Source organism: Solea solea, chromosome 2 (assembly GCF_958295425.1).
Source record: "Solea solea chromosome 2, fSolSol10.1, whole genome shotgun sequence".
Classification (NCBI taxonomy): Eukaryota; Metazoa; Chordata; class Actinopteri; order Pleuronectiformes; family Soleidae; genus Solea; species Solea solea.
Window position 1 is genome coordinate 7,895,707 of NC_081135.1, and position 17,007 is coordinate 7,912,713.

General features: G+C 43.7%; 1 protein-coding gene across 4 annotated transcripts in view; it reads right to left on the reverse strand.

The window, feature by feature from the left end:
• Positions 1-13,944, reverse strand: part of zeb2b (zinc finger E-box binding homeobox 2b) — an 81,604-nt gene extending 67,660 nt beyond the window's left edge. For all 4 annotated transcript variants that reach the window (XM_058654333.1, XM_058654316.1, XM_058654324.1 and 1 more), the window contains exons 1-2: positions 13,659-13,944; positions 12,223-12,362 (exon numbers count right to left, since the gene is read on the reverse strand). In XM_058654333.1, coding sequence (XP_058510316.1) covers positions 12,223-12,295 — 73 coding nt within the window. In that variant the 5' untranslated portion in view covers positions 12,296-12,362; positions 13,659-13,944. The remainder of the gene's footprint in view (positions 1-12,222; positions 12,363-13,658) is intronic.
• Between the last annotated feature and the right edge of the window lie 3,063 nt (positions 13,945-17,007).

Below are 17,007 nucleotides of genomic sequence, written 5' to 3' on the forward strand. Positions count from 1 at the left end.
CACATAAACGCTCCCTTGTAACCCCGCCTCCTCCACTGTCCAGTGCCCTCTTAGAGAAATTAAAAAGGCTTGCAGAAAACAAACACAGCTTAAAGTCCTGTCACTTACTTTTTTCCGGCTGATAATTCATATTCACGGGGACTTCCCGGCGAAATGTTCACATATTTTGTTTCCTAAAATAGTAAAAATAATAATAATAACATAAAGAATCATGGCAATGACGCTGCTTGGCATATTTTAAAAGATCAAAGAGGGGGGGGGGAAACGGAGGATGATGATGGTGATGATGATGCACATCAAAGACGATCGGAATGTTTGGCTGTTTGTGATCTGGCCTCTAAATTGCAAACATGGTGAAAGAATTCGCAGATGTTAGCGGGAATCTAAAAATCAACACTATCATTTCTATCGCCACTAATACGACGCAGTGTACCTGGTTTTGAAGAAGAAAAGAAATAAAAGGAAACCATATCTTCCCCCAGTTCAATCACATTTTAAACGGACTAATTAGCACTTAACACCAAAACTTGACCTTATGATTACCATCTTGGATATAGTTCAGGTTTTGAGATTTGCCTGCTTTTGGTTGCCTTCTCCCTCCCTCTCTCTCTCTCTCTCTCCCTCCCTCTCTTCTCCACTGTCAGGTTCTGGGCTGCCAATTTCTACTTGAAGCTTGACTGGGCCTGATTTGATGCAAACTACCTCGGGGTGAGGTGGGGAGTTTGAGGGAGAGACGAAGGGGGGGAAGGAGTGGATGAGGGACTGAAACTGATGAACAGTTATGTCAAGTTGATTTTGCACCGTTGGGAAAAGGTAACCTCTCCTTCGGGGAGGAGACGGCGGGGGAGGAGGAGGAGATAAAGGTAACAAAAAAGGGCAAAAAAAGAAAAAGACAAGGTTAGTGGAGTGGAGGGTGCTGGGGGAGGAGGGCGGGGTCTGGCGCACCAGGGTGCACCCACTCTCTGCCGCTTCACCTCACCTCCCTCTGCTTACCACTCGGCACAAAACACTAACTGTCAGTGCGAGTACTAATTGCAGATGTGCCAGTCTGCCATCATAATAAAATCAGAGGCAGGGCGGACATTAAGCATAGCTGCCTCATTTGTGAGACTGCTGAAAAGGTAGCATAAATGAATATTTCATTACCTTAATTACTAAGGAATACTCCTTTCCTCCAGTCGTGGAATGAGTGTTGCTGTAACTAATTATGAAAAGTAATAACATTAAGGATACTGTGATTGCCAGTTTATAAGGCAGCGTCTGCATGCTGTTGAGGTATCAAACCGTGTTGGGAAACATGCGGAGCGGAGCGGAAGGAAGGAAGGAAGGAGGGAAGGAAGCGAGGGCTATGTCCCACTCAAACACACACACACACACACACACATGTGCAAAAAGAAGGGTTTGCAGGGATGAATGGAGCTCTGATTATTTACCCAAGGATGCTCATGTGTGTTTGGAATTGCCAAGTGGATGTTTTAACAGGTATGAAGAGGCTAAAAGGTTAGGAAGCTCACGCGGTTTATATAAGTGACAGCTTTTTAGCCCTTTAATACACCATTCCTGATGAATACAAACACAGTATGAAATGACACACTCGCTACCTGGACCGCAAAGTGCAATTTAATGAATCCTTTTACCACGCAGCCCTCAAGTACCTGCACATCCAAAAAGGCCAGGGCTCCAGCGAAGAGCCGCGAGCTGCGCATTTGCATCGCTTCATCATCCCAGTCTTTGATGTCAGACACATGGCTTGATACCTTTGTCCGTTATTCACCTCTGCAGCTCGTGGGCACATCCCATGCCCGGCTGTAATGTACGACCACTGATAAGGTCGAAAGGGGGGGGTTGTGAGAAAAAAGGCAGAGTACAAGGTCTGCTTTGATGGCCATGCTAATTCCAATACCCCTAAGTAGTAAGAATAACAAAGTGGTGGGGAATTTATCTCAGGAATGCCGGAGCAAGACGGCCGGGCGATAAGGAAGTAGCTTCCCTTGGGTGGGGGAGAAGTAATTAGAGTGGGTTGACTGGTTACATGACTGGCTGGTGGGATTGATGGAACTATAGGTGGGAGAGAGATGGACTGGGGGGCACACAAAAGGAAAAGTTTGAGGCAGAAATATCCAATAACATACCATATTTGTCAAAGTCTCTCTGGTTTACGTCCAACTGATGGAGCAACGGGCACATTCTGCAAGTTTTTCAGAAATATAAGGCACGTACTTGACGTATAACCACTCCCTCGAGAACTTTGTAAGGCTCCAACAAAAATCATTAAGATTATAGTAAACATTTGAACCCTCCGTGATGTCGAAAGACAACCTCATGGCCACAAGTCATTAAGCTTTGACCGGACTAAAAGAACCTCAGGATCAGTCACAGGGCCAAGTCAGAGTCTGAGCTTAAATCTCTACATCTGATCTAGTCTCAGTCAGGAAATACCCTCTGCAGCCAGACTTTCTCTCCAGCAATCACAGCTTGAACGCGAGCCAGAACCAGATCCAGCCATAACATGAATCACATCATTTATCTTTAGGCCAAAAAATAAGGCGTCAATAGCAAATTACAGCAAAGAACCACTCCAACCTCAATTTTATCACCTCATCATGACTTTAAAAAAGTAGATAATGATAATAATCACATAGCATCTATCCAATGGCTTTTTCCAAACCCAAACCAAATCCTGGATTGCTACAGTATGTTACCCAAAACCAAAACTACAACCACATGCAAAGAGAGCCCGTCCCTGTCAAACTGTAACCTCCAGTGCTCGCGATGTTTACTACCTCGCCCCAAAAGCCAGAACCAAACTGTAGCCTGAAACCACAGAGAGCTCCTCTTCGCTGCAGCCTCAGCCCATGTTCGCCCTGCGTGTCAGAAAGGCTGAGGACAAGCCTGTCGCTGTGATTATCCCCCCGCTACCTGAGGAGGTGTTTGTTTGACATTCGCGCCTGACAGCGGTGGGACATGAGGCGTCCAGGGGAGGGGGATCCCTCTCCAGTCAGAATCTATTAACACGTGCGCTCACCTGTCAGAGTTCCTAACAGGGCTGACTTTGCTACACATGTCCACTGACTGCTCCACGGATCACATTTAAAGGCTGAGATGCCGCCAAAGTCCGCCTCCCACCCCCCACCGCCGCCGCCTCCATGTTTTAGCTGTCCTTGACTCACTCTTGCCAAGGGTTAAATGTATGTTTGAATAGCAAAGAGACTTCAAGTGTAATTTCTGACCATTTCCTCTTTTCCCTGCAACCTCCGGTTAAGAAGGTGCTTGATCAGTGCCGAGATGAAAGCGTGGAAGTGAGCGAAATTTGTGTAACCGCAAAATGACCTAATTTTGTCCTAATCTTGCTTGGCAATCAGCTGCAATTAAGCTGAGATAATACATCTGAATTTACCTCAACGAGAGACGGGAGGGTGGGGATGGGGGGGGAGGGGGGGACCGGAGCACAAACGAAAGCAGACGTGTCCTCGTTAACTTAAAAAAATAAAAAAAAAGGTTGCACTTAGGTGGCACAGAAGCAAGACACCCTCTGAATAATGAACTACAGGGAGAGCGCGAGTCCTGATCAAATAGCATATTATATAAAGCGGAGTGAAAGGTAGGATGCGACGCAGAAAACGTGCGGAAAAAGGCCCGAGATTTCCAGATGTCACCATGCCTTAATCTGATGATCTGTTGTTGATTGTTCCACGTGGCTGTGACCTTGCCAGAAGAGCTCTTCCACCCGACAATCAAACATACATCAAAGAGTACGCACTATGTGTGTGTGTGTGTGTGTGTCTAAATGCATGTGTGTGCACATGTAACAGCGAGAGTCGCATTCAGATCAGCGTTGCCGACATCAGAGCAAAAAACCGAAGGCTGCTTTCAACACTTGTTTGCACAAAGGTGTCACCGCTGAAGCAGCTCTCTCCCCCCCCCCCAAAAAAAAAGAGAAAGGGGAGAAAATCATTTTAATGGGCAATTTGGATGATTACTTTTTTTCTCCCTTTCCTCAGAAACGTCATGTACCCTGCTTTACAGCTGACAGCAGTGATAAGTCACACACACACACACACACACACGAAGCACAGGAGAGCATTCTCACATGAGCTTCAACCAGCTGCGATGTGTTTGTTCCTTTTGATTTAATCTGTATTTGTTCCTTTGCTGCGCTATTAACACACAACCCTGTTTGTTAAAAAGCACTTTAAAAATAGATTTGATTTGACAGGTCAGTGTTTTCTCTGATCAATACTGAGCTACTGGATTTTCTGAAATGCCCAGAGCTGGACACAGATAACGTGCAGCGTAGAAAGAAAGAAAAAAAAAAAAAGGTGGAACATTCATGTCCATGAATCCCAAATAAAAACAGTAATATTTGAAAAAAAAAGAAATAAGATAAAATAAATCTGCACATTGCAAAAAGGCAAATCCGTAATTTTGGCCTGAAGCGAGATTACACACTACATTTCATCTGGTGGAACAGTTGCCATCCAAATTCCGTCGGTGCGTCCAGGCGAAGATGCATTTAAAATGTTGTTAGGAAAAGATTTTTTCTTTTTTTTTTTTTCTTTTTCTTTTGCCCGAGCAGCATTTAATTATGAAATCCAAATGTAAGTTTACACCTGCTCAGCAACCTGCCGCGTGTCTCACCCAGGCCCCCCTCGCAAATAGGAAAAGTCGACGCGCGGAAAATGTTGAAAATCACAGGCGATGCACGGTGCAACAACTGAATAAGTGCAAACAGCAGGACGAGATGGAACGGATGGTCCAAATAAAGACTTTGCAGTTTCACTTGAGGAACACTCAAATGAGGCATGATATTTCAAAATGCATTTCCCTCACATACAATGCATAAAACATGCCAGCTTAGGGTAAAGAGTGTACACACGTAAATGAAAAAGTCCAAATGCATGCAATTATTTGCCGGACCACTGACGTTTCAATTTCTGTGTTTGCTTTTGGTCAAAATTGCAAGGAGTGAAGGTGGGGGAAAAAAAAACACCGAAAACAAAGGGATGAGAGAAGGAAAAAAAGGAGAAAACAAGCATGAAATAAAGTCAGGGAAGCAGGAGAAGAACATCTGATTGCATTGCAACTTTAGAATAGACATACACCAACATGAAGATGAGGGGGGGGGGGGGGCTGATACGACCCGTCAAATCCTGAGACAGAGAAAATGAGTGGATGGAGGGAGGTGTGTCAATGCTCGACAGGCAGAACGCTGCTCCCACAAACACCTTTAAGTCTGTCACCTTTGCTCCATCACTCTCCATCTCTGCTTCTTTCACACCGTCCCGAGTTGTCGGTGTCCGAGTCATCCAGACTTCTGACAACCGCCGTGTCACCGCCACAGCTCTCAGCCTAATTTTAACATGCAGCAGACGCACACTACACTCCCCCCATCGCAACTTCTAATATCTACATACAGCAGGGCCCTCGCTTGTGGTTCGGAAGGCAAGAATTAAACCAATTTTCTTGATTTTTAAGTCAAGTTCAGTAACAGTTCAGCTGCCATGCAGTTTGAAGAAAAAAAACTGGGGCTTGTTTACAAGTAAAACAGCCTTTTTTTAAATCACGCACAAACAAAAGGCAAAGTTTGGGCCAAAAGCATGCAGGGAATGCCACGCCGCTGCCTGTGTCACCACATTGTTTTGGACGATACATCATTATAGCCGTTTAAACATAAAGGGAAGTCACAGGGGCAGAATTGGCTCACTATTGGCTGATTCATGCCTGGGTATTAGTCAAGCAACGGATCCCAGCCACTGCTCTCGCTTTCATCGTTCTTGGCAGTGGCAGTTGTACTGTGCGTGTGTTTTTTTTAATTTTTTTTTTTTAAAGAGTGCATGTGTGTGTGTGTGTGCGTGCGTGCGTGTGCACATCGCCACAAATACACTGCAACTACTGCAGCCCTGCTTTCCCAAACATCACAAATATCACAGGAATCTCACGTTGACAGAGCGAGCACAAGCAATTCAGCTTAAAGCTTATTATTACAAAGGGGAAACATGGAGGGACGGTCAGTGGACATGCCAAAGGGAACGCACAGAAGGCAAAGAGTTCTCATACAAAGAGTTAACACCACCAACCCCCCCCCCAACAACACCACCACCACCACCACCCCATTCCTCCAAAGCATGGGTTAATATCATGGCTGCCTGGTAAGGCATTATCCAGAACCTCTCTGAACAAAAGGGCCCTTTTGCAAACAGACTCCTACTTTCACCCAGTGTCCAAAGGTGTTTGCTGAAGTAAATCTGCCTAAATCCTATGCAGCTTGGCCAGGAGGGGGAGGGAGGGAAGGTGTACCAATAATCCTTCTTCTTAACCAAAAAGAAGAAAAAAAAAAGAAAAAGTTCTGAGTAAGGAACAGAAAGAAAAGGGGAAGAAAGAAAAACTGGAATCCATATCACATGATGCCATTTAAAGAGCTGTTGCAATCCGTCCCTACCACGGAATCTTTGCTTATGATCAGCACACATCTAGTCTGGGAACTATAATATAAAGGTATATCATAACCGTCTTGATTAATAGCACATTGTTTATAAAAGTGGACGTACAAAAACTTTCCCTTTGTGATGACAGTCTGCAAATATTACCTTTGACCACACCTAATCTCACTCCTTTACCACATTTTTTTTAAAGCTTAAGTCGAAAGACTTTGTTCCACAAACAGACAAAATAAAAGAGCATCATTAAAACACCTGCTCCTGACCCTCGTCGCCTTCTTTACACACAATCCAATCAGTCGCAGTCAGGATTTTTTCTCTTCTTCTTCTTCTTAAGTGTGACTGGCCATGAATAGTGTGGGCATGCCATCTCGTAACACTATCTGTCTGTCAGGAGGGGCCCGGGTCCCTGCTAGAGTAGGGAGGCTATAAAAGGCTTGTAACCAGGGGACGACCAACAAACAACCACAAACACCCTAGTTATTTCTCTCCACCATCCACCCACCCCTTTCTGACTCTCTCCCTATTTTTTTCCCCTTCCTCTTCTTCTTTTTTTCCTCCTCTCTTGCTCTCATTTTTTTCGCCCCCCTTTTCATCTCAGGCCCTTTTCTGATGCTGAATGCAAATGTGTAGCCCTGCTGCTGGCGGCGAAAGGGGCTGAATTGTGATTAAGAGGGAGAAGAAGAAGAAGAGGAGCTCCTTTCTTTGTTCTCCCCCCGGGGGATGTTTACCAGGAGAGACACGGCGGATCAGATATGAAAGGCATTCAGGTCAGCATTGATGTGAGCGAAAGTGAAATCGTACCTAAGGCATTCCAAAGACCCGCGGTGTCAGGGGTCCGGGCTCGCGGTGCCTCTGCAAGTGTGTGTTCTCTGGCCGCCAGGCGAAAAATATCTTCACACAAGCTGGGCGGTCGAAGAAGGAAGTATTTTGAAAAAAAAAAAAAAAAAAAAAAGGAATAATAATAAAAAAAAGAAGGAGAAAATGTGTCAAAAATGTTTCTTGGCTATTTTTTGGGGAAGAGGAGGAGGGATGGATAAAAAAAGTTTTCTGCCCAGTGTCCAAGATGGAGTCAAGATGATCATTAGTTTTCGTGTGTGTGTGTGTGTGTGTGTGTGTGTGTGTGTGTACTGCCACAAGCCATGCTACAGTATTTGCTTTTATCTGCCTTATCAAAGCATGAAAAAACTGTGCTTCGCTGTTGCATGTGTGTGTGTGTGTGTGTGTGTGGAAATGCTGTTGCTCAGCTACATTCCTGGTTTAATTCCTTGTGGAAAGCACATATTAGAGGAATTGTTGAATAACATATCAGCTTGAAAGCCGAAGATATCACACTGCGATGACTGCATCTCTGACTCCCCGCGACACACACACACACACACACACAATAAAATAAAATAAAATCATGTGAGCGACAATAACTGCAAATATTCCTGGACCTTTGACAAACTGATCCCTTTCAAAACTGACACTGTTACCCAGAGGGAACATTCTTCCCCTCCTATATACCGACGCTACGCTTGAAATCACAATGGTCTCGTAAGGGAAGTCCATTCATTTTTATGTGCTTGGCTATATACACTTGACTCACACACTTTGAGCAGATGGATATATTTAGCTTGTGACGACTGCAGCCGAGGGAGAGGGAGCTTTAAAAAAAAAAAAAAAAAAAAATCAAGTGATGCAAAAAGCTACCGTACGCACCGGAAAATAATAAGGCCTCACGCAGCATGCCAAAGTGCAATGTGTAGTTGTGACAGGACAAATATGCCTCCTTATTAGCCTGCATTGAGGGAAACCTGCTAGCTGTTTTACAAGGGGTAATTGGAATGTGTCTATTTTGATTCAACCACAAGGCCGACGTTAGAAAATACTCCAGTCGGAATCATCTCCTGCTATCTGTGAGACTCTGAGTACAACATAACCCCCCCCCCACACACACACACACACCTCCCATCCTGCTGCAGAGTGATTCCTGCTGGTACCTGTAATATCGCACAGTAATTATTTGACTTGCTTAAACAAAATAATCCCTTATTTCCCCCCCCGCAAAAACACTTCTCTCTATAAAAGAAGAAGAAGGAAAAATCCATCAGGAGCTTAAGGTGGTCGCTTTGGCTGCTCCACACAATTGCCCAACCCCGTATGGGAATGACAGCAGTGAATGGCGCGGTGGACAACCCCCTGCCACTATTGACGGTATAAACATGTAAATGAAACACATTACCAGTGACAATCAATTGTCTGAGAGTGCGCTGCGAAACCTGCCCCCCCCCCCCTTTCTTTTTCCCCTTTCACCTCCCCTTGTTCTGCAAATAAAAAAAAAATGCCCCTACCTTAGGGAAAATGTGGGTAAGGAAGGAGGAGGGAGGGAGGGAGGGAGGTGGATGGGACATGGGAGGAAAGAGGCGGAGGGTGAGGGAAGAAGGCAGAAAGGAAGAAGAAGAAAGGGAGCACCTTGTCTTACCCCTCTCTCTCTATTCTCTACTGTGGGAGCTGCGAACACAACTTTAAAAAAGGCCCAGGAATAATAGAGATGGACAAATTGTTTAGACTGGCAGAAATCTGGCATTGTCTACGTCTAAAAGCAAGGCTACCCCCCCCCCCCTTCCTGCGTCCTCCTGCACCTACTCAGACGCACACTTTTCCCCTATTTTTGTAAAGCGTGAATCTGCGATAGCTTTAAAAACTACATTCAGATTATTATATCAAACTCGTGCAGCCAGAGATTGACGGTGAGGCGAGAGGGAAGCCCGGCCTCGTCTTTCTGCTTTCTGCTTCTTCCTCTGCTGAACCCGGATTATGTAATCAGTGTGTTCCTGAAGACATGTCCTGACATTGAAATGTCATGCAGCAGAGAAAAATAAAACAAAAACGGGTAATACAGAATCAAACGTTTACCAGAAAGGCCAAAAAAAAAAAAACAAAAAAAAAACCCTCCATCTGCGTTTCCTCTTTAATCCTCTGGTCAGACGAAAGCGGCCACAGTTTAAGTGCAAAGAGTCAGCGTAACACACAAATATAAACACGACTACAAAGCTGAATCCTGTCTGAAAAGGCATGTTTTTGATGCTTGCACCGGTTGAGTAATAAGAAAATAAGGACAGGTGTGCGAGTGCTTTTCTGTTGGGCGCTCACAGCTGGATGTGACAAGCAACACCTGGCAAGGGCCAAACTCTCAAACACTTCACGCTGCTGAGATCAAGTTTCACACCAGGAGAGGAGGTTTTTTCCCCATCTTTTTCTTTTTTTTCCTGTTTCTTTTTTTGCGGCGTAACAATGAGGAACAGGACGACAAAAACTAATGTTTCAGGTTGTGTTGCTTTTAGATATTGCTGCCATTTCACTTTCAGGGGTGGTGTGAGACAAAGGGCTTCACAGCGACGTGGAAGAGGGTTTGGGATGAGGAGGGGAGAAGTCATGTACTGTGGTTAAATACCACATGACAGACCGGTCAGTGAGTGAGTAAAGCTACAGTAGCACCTCCAGCCCTCAAGGCCAACAGTCATCTGGATGACACTGTCATTGGTCGGACAACTTAGTGAGCAAATGCCTCATTAACACTAATTGGCACACAAATACAATCCCACTTATTCTGTCTGTGAGGACGGATTAAATTCAAGAAAATATCCAGCAGATCAAATATTTAAAAAAGCACCGGTGTTCATAGAAACGTATAAAACATGAGTTTGGTTTTTTTTTTGGGATAAAAATAATGACAGGTGGCAAGGAGATTATAATTTACACCAAAACATGCTCGCATACACACTGACAACACCGAAATCAATTCAGTGAAATTAGCTGTAATTGTACTTATTTCAAATGTGTGTATATTCATCTGATTTGACAGTTAAACAGGAAACAGCGAGTCTGGATGCATCCGCTGTCCATCTGGTAAAATAAAAAAAAAAAGAAAGAAAATTCCTGTGTGTGTGTGAGTGTGTTTGTGTTAATGTACGCTACATTTTTTCGTGCATTCGAGGCGTTTTCATTTTTTTGTGTGTGTGTGTGTGTTAGTGACTGCTGGAGGAATCAGTCTGTCCTAGCGGCTGTCACACGCTTCGCCCTGCCCTACCATCTCTCCACAGAGCCAGGCAGGAAAAGGACAGAGAGACAGGCAGAGAGACAGTGAGAGAGGGAGAGGGAGAGGAGAGTGGCCAAGCCTCAATAAGCCTCTGCATTCCCAGGGGGGAGGATTGGGGGTGAGTAGGGGAGGGCGGGAGGTGAGGTTATGAGGGGGTGTCATCAGGCAGAGGTATGAGAGAAAGAAAAAAAAAAAAAAAGGATTCATATTTCACATTTAAAACTAGATCACTATTAAATCTATTTTCTTTAAAATGTAGCTTACATTCTCCTCGATGCAGGAGTGACTCCATTTTTATTGGAGATATAAATATTCTTTACACGTCCTGCCAAAGCTCACCGTCTCTTGTCAGGTTTAAGGGTGTGAAAATTATATTTGCTTTGCTAATATTATTTTATCAAATGCTACGTTTGGTACAAAAGCCAATAAAGCTGCGTTTCTCCCTCTCGCTCCTCCTTTACAAAACAGGTGGGCAATGCAGTTTAACAGGCTGTCATGTCTCTAAATGTGTCTTATTATTCGGTTTTTCCCCCTTTAAAAGTGTATGGAAAACTGCAAATGTACAGTATATTTGTATTGGAAATCTCCTGCTCGAGTGTTGTGCTCTTGTGCTATTTAGTGTGGAACAAAATGCTTGTCTGCTATTGATTGTGGGAAATCAATAAATGAAATCTGATCTAGATAAATAACCTGTGGGGGCAGAGATTAAAAAAAAGAGGCAAATATTAATAATAAAAAAAGAAGAAGCCTCAACTGAACATGCAGTCTCTGTGTTTTACACACGCTGCTGCTTCGTTTTTGTCAGTGTGAATGTGAAGTGTGTTTGGAGCCTTTATGGAATAATCAGGAATAACGGGGCCAGGAAATGTCACTGCAGATTTGCCTCTTGTGGGAAAAGTGTGCAGTCAAATGGAGAAAGAAAAGCAACACATCTCCACCTCCAGCTCCCCAGCCCAGACCCAATTAATGTCCAGCATTTATTGGACATGTCATCCTATTTATATAGAATTACTCCACTAAAATAAAAAAAATAAAAAATAATAAAAAATAGTCACAGAGGTAAACAAAAACGTACAAGTTAACAAACAACTTGCCACCCTCCTGTGAATTATTTCACAACTCCCTTTGTCACAGAAAACCAACAAATGACTTCAAATGTGCTTTGGAGAAGACAAATAAGGACAAACACGTCGTGGTGAACGCACGCCAGCGCGTGGGGTAAAGCAAATCACACTTAAGTCATAAGATTGGACTTTTACAGCGAGACTGATGCAGCCACCCATGCTCTGAGTGACCGCTTCACAGCCCAGTCCCCCATGACGGATTTTGTCCCGGCGACAAACCAGCCGGCACCGCTACACTCCAACTTTCCAACATGCTCAAGTTTCCAACTAACCACCTCGCAGCCTTTACACACTAATCCCCTGAAAACACACTTTTCAAAACCGCTATTTTTTTAATATATTTTTTTAGATTCCACAGGCTCGAGTGGGGCTGCAACAAAACACGGGTGTGTTTACGCACAGTTTGTGCTCTGGATAACGGTCCCTTTCTCCCTGCGTAAAGAGGGGAAGGCAGATATGCGCACCAGCCGCGGACCTCCACACGAGCCGAGCCGCAGTGGAAACCTTCAAAACAGGCTCACATCCAAACAAATATCCCTCCCGATTGCTTGCTTTGTGTCCCCCGTGATTTTCTTACCGTTTTTCCGTCTCGGGTTGGCTTGTTTTCGCCTCTTACACCTGGGGCCATCCGCCATGATCTCTTGCTTCATTGATAAGTGAGTGTGGGATCAGATGGCAGCTCGCATGGACTCGATTCCTTGATTTCAGCCTTGATATCTGACGGGAAAAACACACAGAGCAGCGGCAGCGACAATGAGGACATGAGCGTGAGGATCCACTTGCGCCGGACGCGGACAAGAAACTGCAACTTGGATGAAGGAGCAGATTGTAAAAAAGAAAAAAGCGCCGTGGGTGAAAGTATGAGAAGGAGCGGCAATGGGGCTCTGTGCCTATCTAATTTTGATTTTCAGCTGATCGGCTGTCACCTTAGTGGCATTAACATGAACAGCACAGCAAACAGCAGCAGGACGCAGGGAATTATCTTTCCTCTTATTATAAGTGAAAGCACAATTCATGTCAGGAACTGCAGCGAAAACGTGACACTCCGAGTTATTTCATTGAGAAAAGTTACACAAACTCCTTTTGTGGTTTTTTTTGGCCACTTTTAAGAAAATAAATCCTTTTCACTTTTTATTTATTTAGTGAATTTTACTGATTTTTGTACTGAATCTGATCAAGTTTTACGCTTCCAGTGTTGGGTGTTTTTTTTGCGCAGGCGGCGAAAAAAAACATTTATTTTTTTCTCCAAATTTTAGGGTCAAATCCAGAGTTTAAGGAAAAGAAACTGCAGCCTGCAATAAGCCTCAACTGTGTGGTCTGATTAAAACTCATAGAACTTCAATAAACACTTGGGTGCGCCTTGAGAAAATTGCTCTTCTAGGTTTAATAAACTAAATCCAAACAGTCTTGTCAACAGTTAATAAATAGCAGATGGGGAGTAATTGTTCAAATGTGCCAGCTGACTCCGCACCATAAGAAGAAAGAGAAAAAAAAATCTTTAAAGGCACAAATGGCGCATAAACAAAAGAGATAAGACTGACATCGCTTGTGTGGGATGTTGGACTCGCCAGTTAATTTATCAGCGCAAATACCGTTATTAGTGTGAGTGAATATTGACGAGTGGTTTTGTTTGTCGTCGGGCGTTTGGCACAACGATATAAACACTAATATGCAGTAACACAGTCTGGAGAGACTTAGACGGAAAACGGGAACCATATATCGCCTTATTTCCTACAAAGCACAGCGGTGCTGTGCGGTGCCAAACGCCCCGCACAAGGCACATTTCCTCGGCTGTCAGGAATCTGCAGGGCGCCTCTACATCACGGAGGTGGAAAAAAGGGAAAAAACCGAAACGTGTGGAAAAGAAGCGCACCTCTCTTCCACCTGCGCAGGTAAGACAAAGTTGAACTCTACTCTGACGCGGACGCGTCGTGGAAGTTTAGGATCCAACAATTCTTCAACAAAAACCAGAAAAAAAGAGGCTGTAAATTAAAAAACAGAGCAGATACATACCTGGTTGTAGGAGAGTAAAGATGTGGAGTTGTGAGGAGGGATGATACCGGAGCGCGTCGGTGAGCGGATCCTTTTCCACCGGTGATAATAAAGCCTTAGAAATAAAGCCTTAGAAATAGTTGGGAGGAGGGAGGGACCGCTATTCCTGCTAGGGCAGGTTTACAACTGATGTCTTACACCCACTCCAGGAAACAAACCTGGGTAGGGACTGACGTGTTACGCCTCTTCTAATGACATTTTTTTTCTTTCCACCTCCTTTTCTTTGCCATGGAACACAGAGGAGAAGCCCCCTGAAACGCACGCCACCTATCTTCACGGGAGGGGATAATTGAGGAGAGCCAAACGTGAGCATCTTCTGGGTTGAACGTGAGGGTTTTTTTTTTCCTCTCTCCTCCTTCCTCTCCCCCCTCTTCTTCCTCCTCTTTTCCTTTCCCCTCACTCTCCTTTCTCTTTCTCCATCTCTGCTCTTTTTGAGTGAAACCAACTATGTCGGGCTTCGACGCGGAGCAAAGAACAGGCGACAGTGGTTTTTTTTTTCTCTTTCTTCGTGTGGATATGTGTGTGGAAGAGAGTGTGTGTGTGTGTGTGTTGTAGAAAAGGGGGAGAAACTTGGAGCGCGTCCACGCTGTCCGCAATCACGTAAGGATTTTTCTTTTTTTTATATTTTCTATTTCAATTCGGTTTAATTTGCAGAAATGTAGTTGATGTGTTAGGATGCTGGAGTTGGACAGAGGAGGCGAAAAAACAGTCCCGCAGATTTCTCGTTATTGTAATTGACTGCGACTGTAAAACGAATGAGGATGTTCGGATTACATGCACGCTGCAAAAACGTCCCTCAGGACTGTCACTTAGTGTCAAACATTTGCCTTTTTTATTGTAAAAATCAGAGCCAAGTGTAGTGACATTTGTTAAATGTTTCCATTAATGTGTCATAATACACTTTATTTCAGGACTTAAATTTACTTTCACTCGTTTTTTTTTATAATTATTGGCAAATGCTTTATAGAAACAAGTGGTGATTTTTTTTAAATCAAAGAAAAAAATGTAAGAAAAAAAGTGAGAAAACCACTTAAGGTGTTATTTATTTTTGCAGCAAATATTTGTTTTAATCCCTGTAATACAGGCCTATCTGCCATATCAATGCACCTGCAGGTATGTCTGTTTTAACTGTCATTTATTAGTATAGTACATCATTATTTGTATTTTTTTGTTGTTTTTTTGGGTGCATTTTCCAAACGCATCACTTGGCACCAAAGCGAATCCAAACTAAAATGTGTGGCACGGTGCAGCGCAGCAGTGACAGAGATGACTGAGCCTCTGTGGGAATATTCCGACGATACTAAAAGAACAGAAAATATACCATAAAGTACAATAAAGTGAGTGTAAAGTCACCGCAGAGAGCCACTGACTCACTGCGAGGACCCCGATGGATTAATATAAGGAAGATTCCAACATTATTACACTGACTTTTTTCCCCCCTTCTTTTTAGACGACAGTTAACAGGGAGGATCCGGCATTTATTAAACAAGTCAACTATCTCAGCCATGTCAGAGAGAGAGAGAGAGAGAGAGGGGGAGAGGGGGAGAGAGAGAGAGGGAGAGAGAGAGAGCTCCACCTTTGCAGCGTCCTGATTGGCTATGTAAATAAAGTATTATTTTGTGTCCTGTCCTCCTGCAGTTCGCCACTGTATGGCTAATTAAATCATCAATCAAGGGGCTGAACTGGTTGATGCCCCCCTTTACTTAAAAAACAAAACAAAAACGATGCAGGCAAAAGGAAATCAACCATCAACAAAGTCTTAACTTCCACTTCCACGATCCCACTTTTTTTGCACTGTTGTTTCTGATTAATCCTTTTATTGTTATTATTTTTATTATTAGGCTATAAATACATTTTTTTTTTGTCAAAGAGGACACGTGATTGAGGTGAAGCTGGCTCCAGGTTTTTTTGTTTTTTGTTTTTTATTCTCGGGTCGTAAGTGGATCCGGTCCTGGGTGAATTATTGTCATGCGTAATTTACTGCCACGGTGCCTGCATGTAAACGAAGCAGTCCAGTTCCCTACTTCTCTCACTGTTACACACACACACACACACACACGCAGAGAGAGAGAAAAAAAGGGAGGGAGATAGAGAGAGAGAGAGAGAGACCGACCCACAGCTCGGTGTCCCATTCATCCACGCGCGCCTGGAGTGAGTGGCACCTCTTGCCTTTCGTTTACGCACTCGGGCTCTGCTGCTACGTGGGGCCGCATATTCACCGTGAAAACGGATTACAGTCGCTATGTGACCTATAGGGGGACCTTGTGCTTAATGAATATATTGATTTAAATGAGGGGGGGGGGGGGGGGGGTCACCAAAACAGAAACACCCCATGCATGCATGCATGCACAATCCCTGGTCGATGTTTGTGTTTGCTAAAAGTCAAATTTAAAACGCAAACATGTCGAGATTAATCACATAGTTTGGATATTTGTTACTTAGATAATACAAAGGCAGCTTGCAATTCTACTAAAGTATTTTACCACTGAAATGTGATTATTGTTAAACTGTATAATATACCTGCTGATTGTTGATCCCTCCTTTGTATTTATTATTTTTTTGAGACAAATAAAACATTTTTGCAGCACATTACCTGTTTACTGGCGTTTGTTTGTTTATTTTTTGTTTGTCTGAAGTTGAGATGTTGCCCCAGAAAAATCAATAAGTAGAAATCCACTTGGCTTTAATGGTTTTTAATGTCCAACACCTAAATTGGAGTTGTGCAGTTCTGCAGCTGTCTGCCTCAGGCATGACTGCTGATTACCAAGATTATAATCCTAATTTTCTCTCCCTCTCTCTGCCTCAGAGGGAGTGTGTGTGTGTGTGTGAGAGAGAGAGAGTGTGTGTGTGTGTGTGTGTGGAGGCCCATAAGCTTTTTGACAGAGCAAACACATAAACACAGTGGTGCACTGGGGTTGGAGGAATGTTTCACAGTATTTTGAGAATCTGTCAGTCTAATTACCATTTGTGTTTGTGTGTTCAATAGAGTAGGGTTACACTCTCTACCACTGTATATTGTATGAACTCTGTCAGCTGCTATTATGCTACGACTGTCTCTCCAGCCTTGAAAGTTTATAACAAAGATCGGCGGTGTTGTGATCTCAGAATTAATAAAAAAAACAACAAAAAAAACATTTACGCTTGAGCCAATTATATTCAACCTCTGACAACATGATAAACATCAGAACTCAGTGTGTTGTGTTGTTGTCTGCAGGTTCCACCTCGACTCAGAAACTGACCGTAGACAACAACAAACACGGCAGAACCGACAAACTGAAACATGGATTAGCAGCAGGTTTAACTGCAGAGC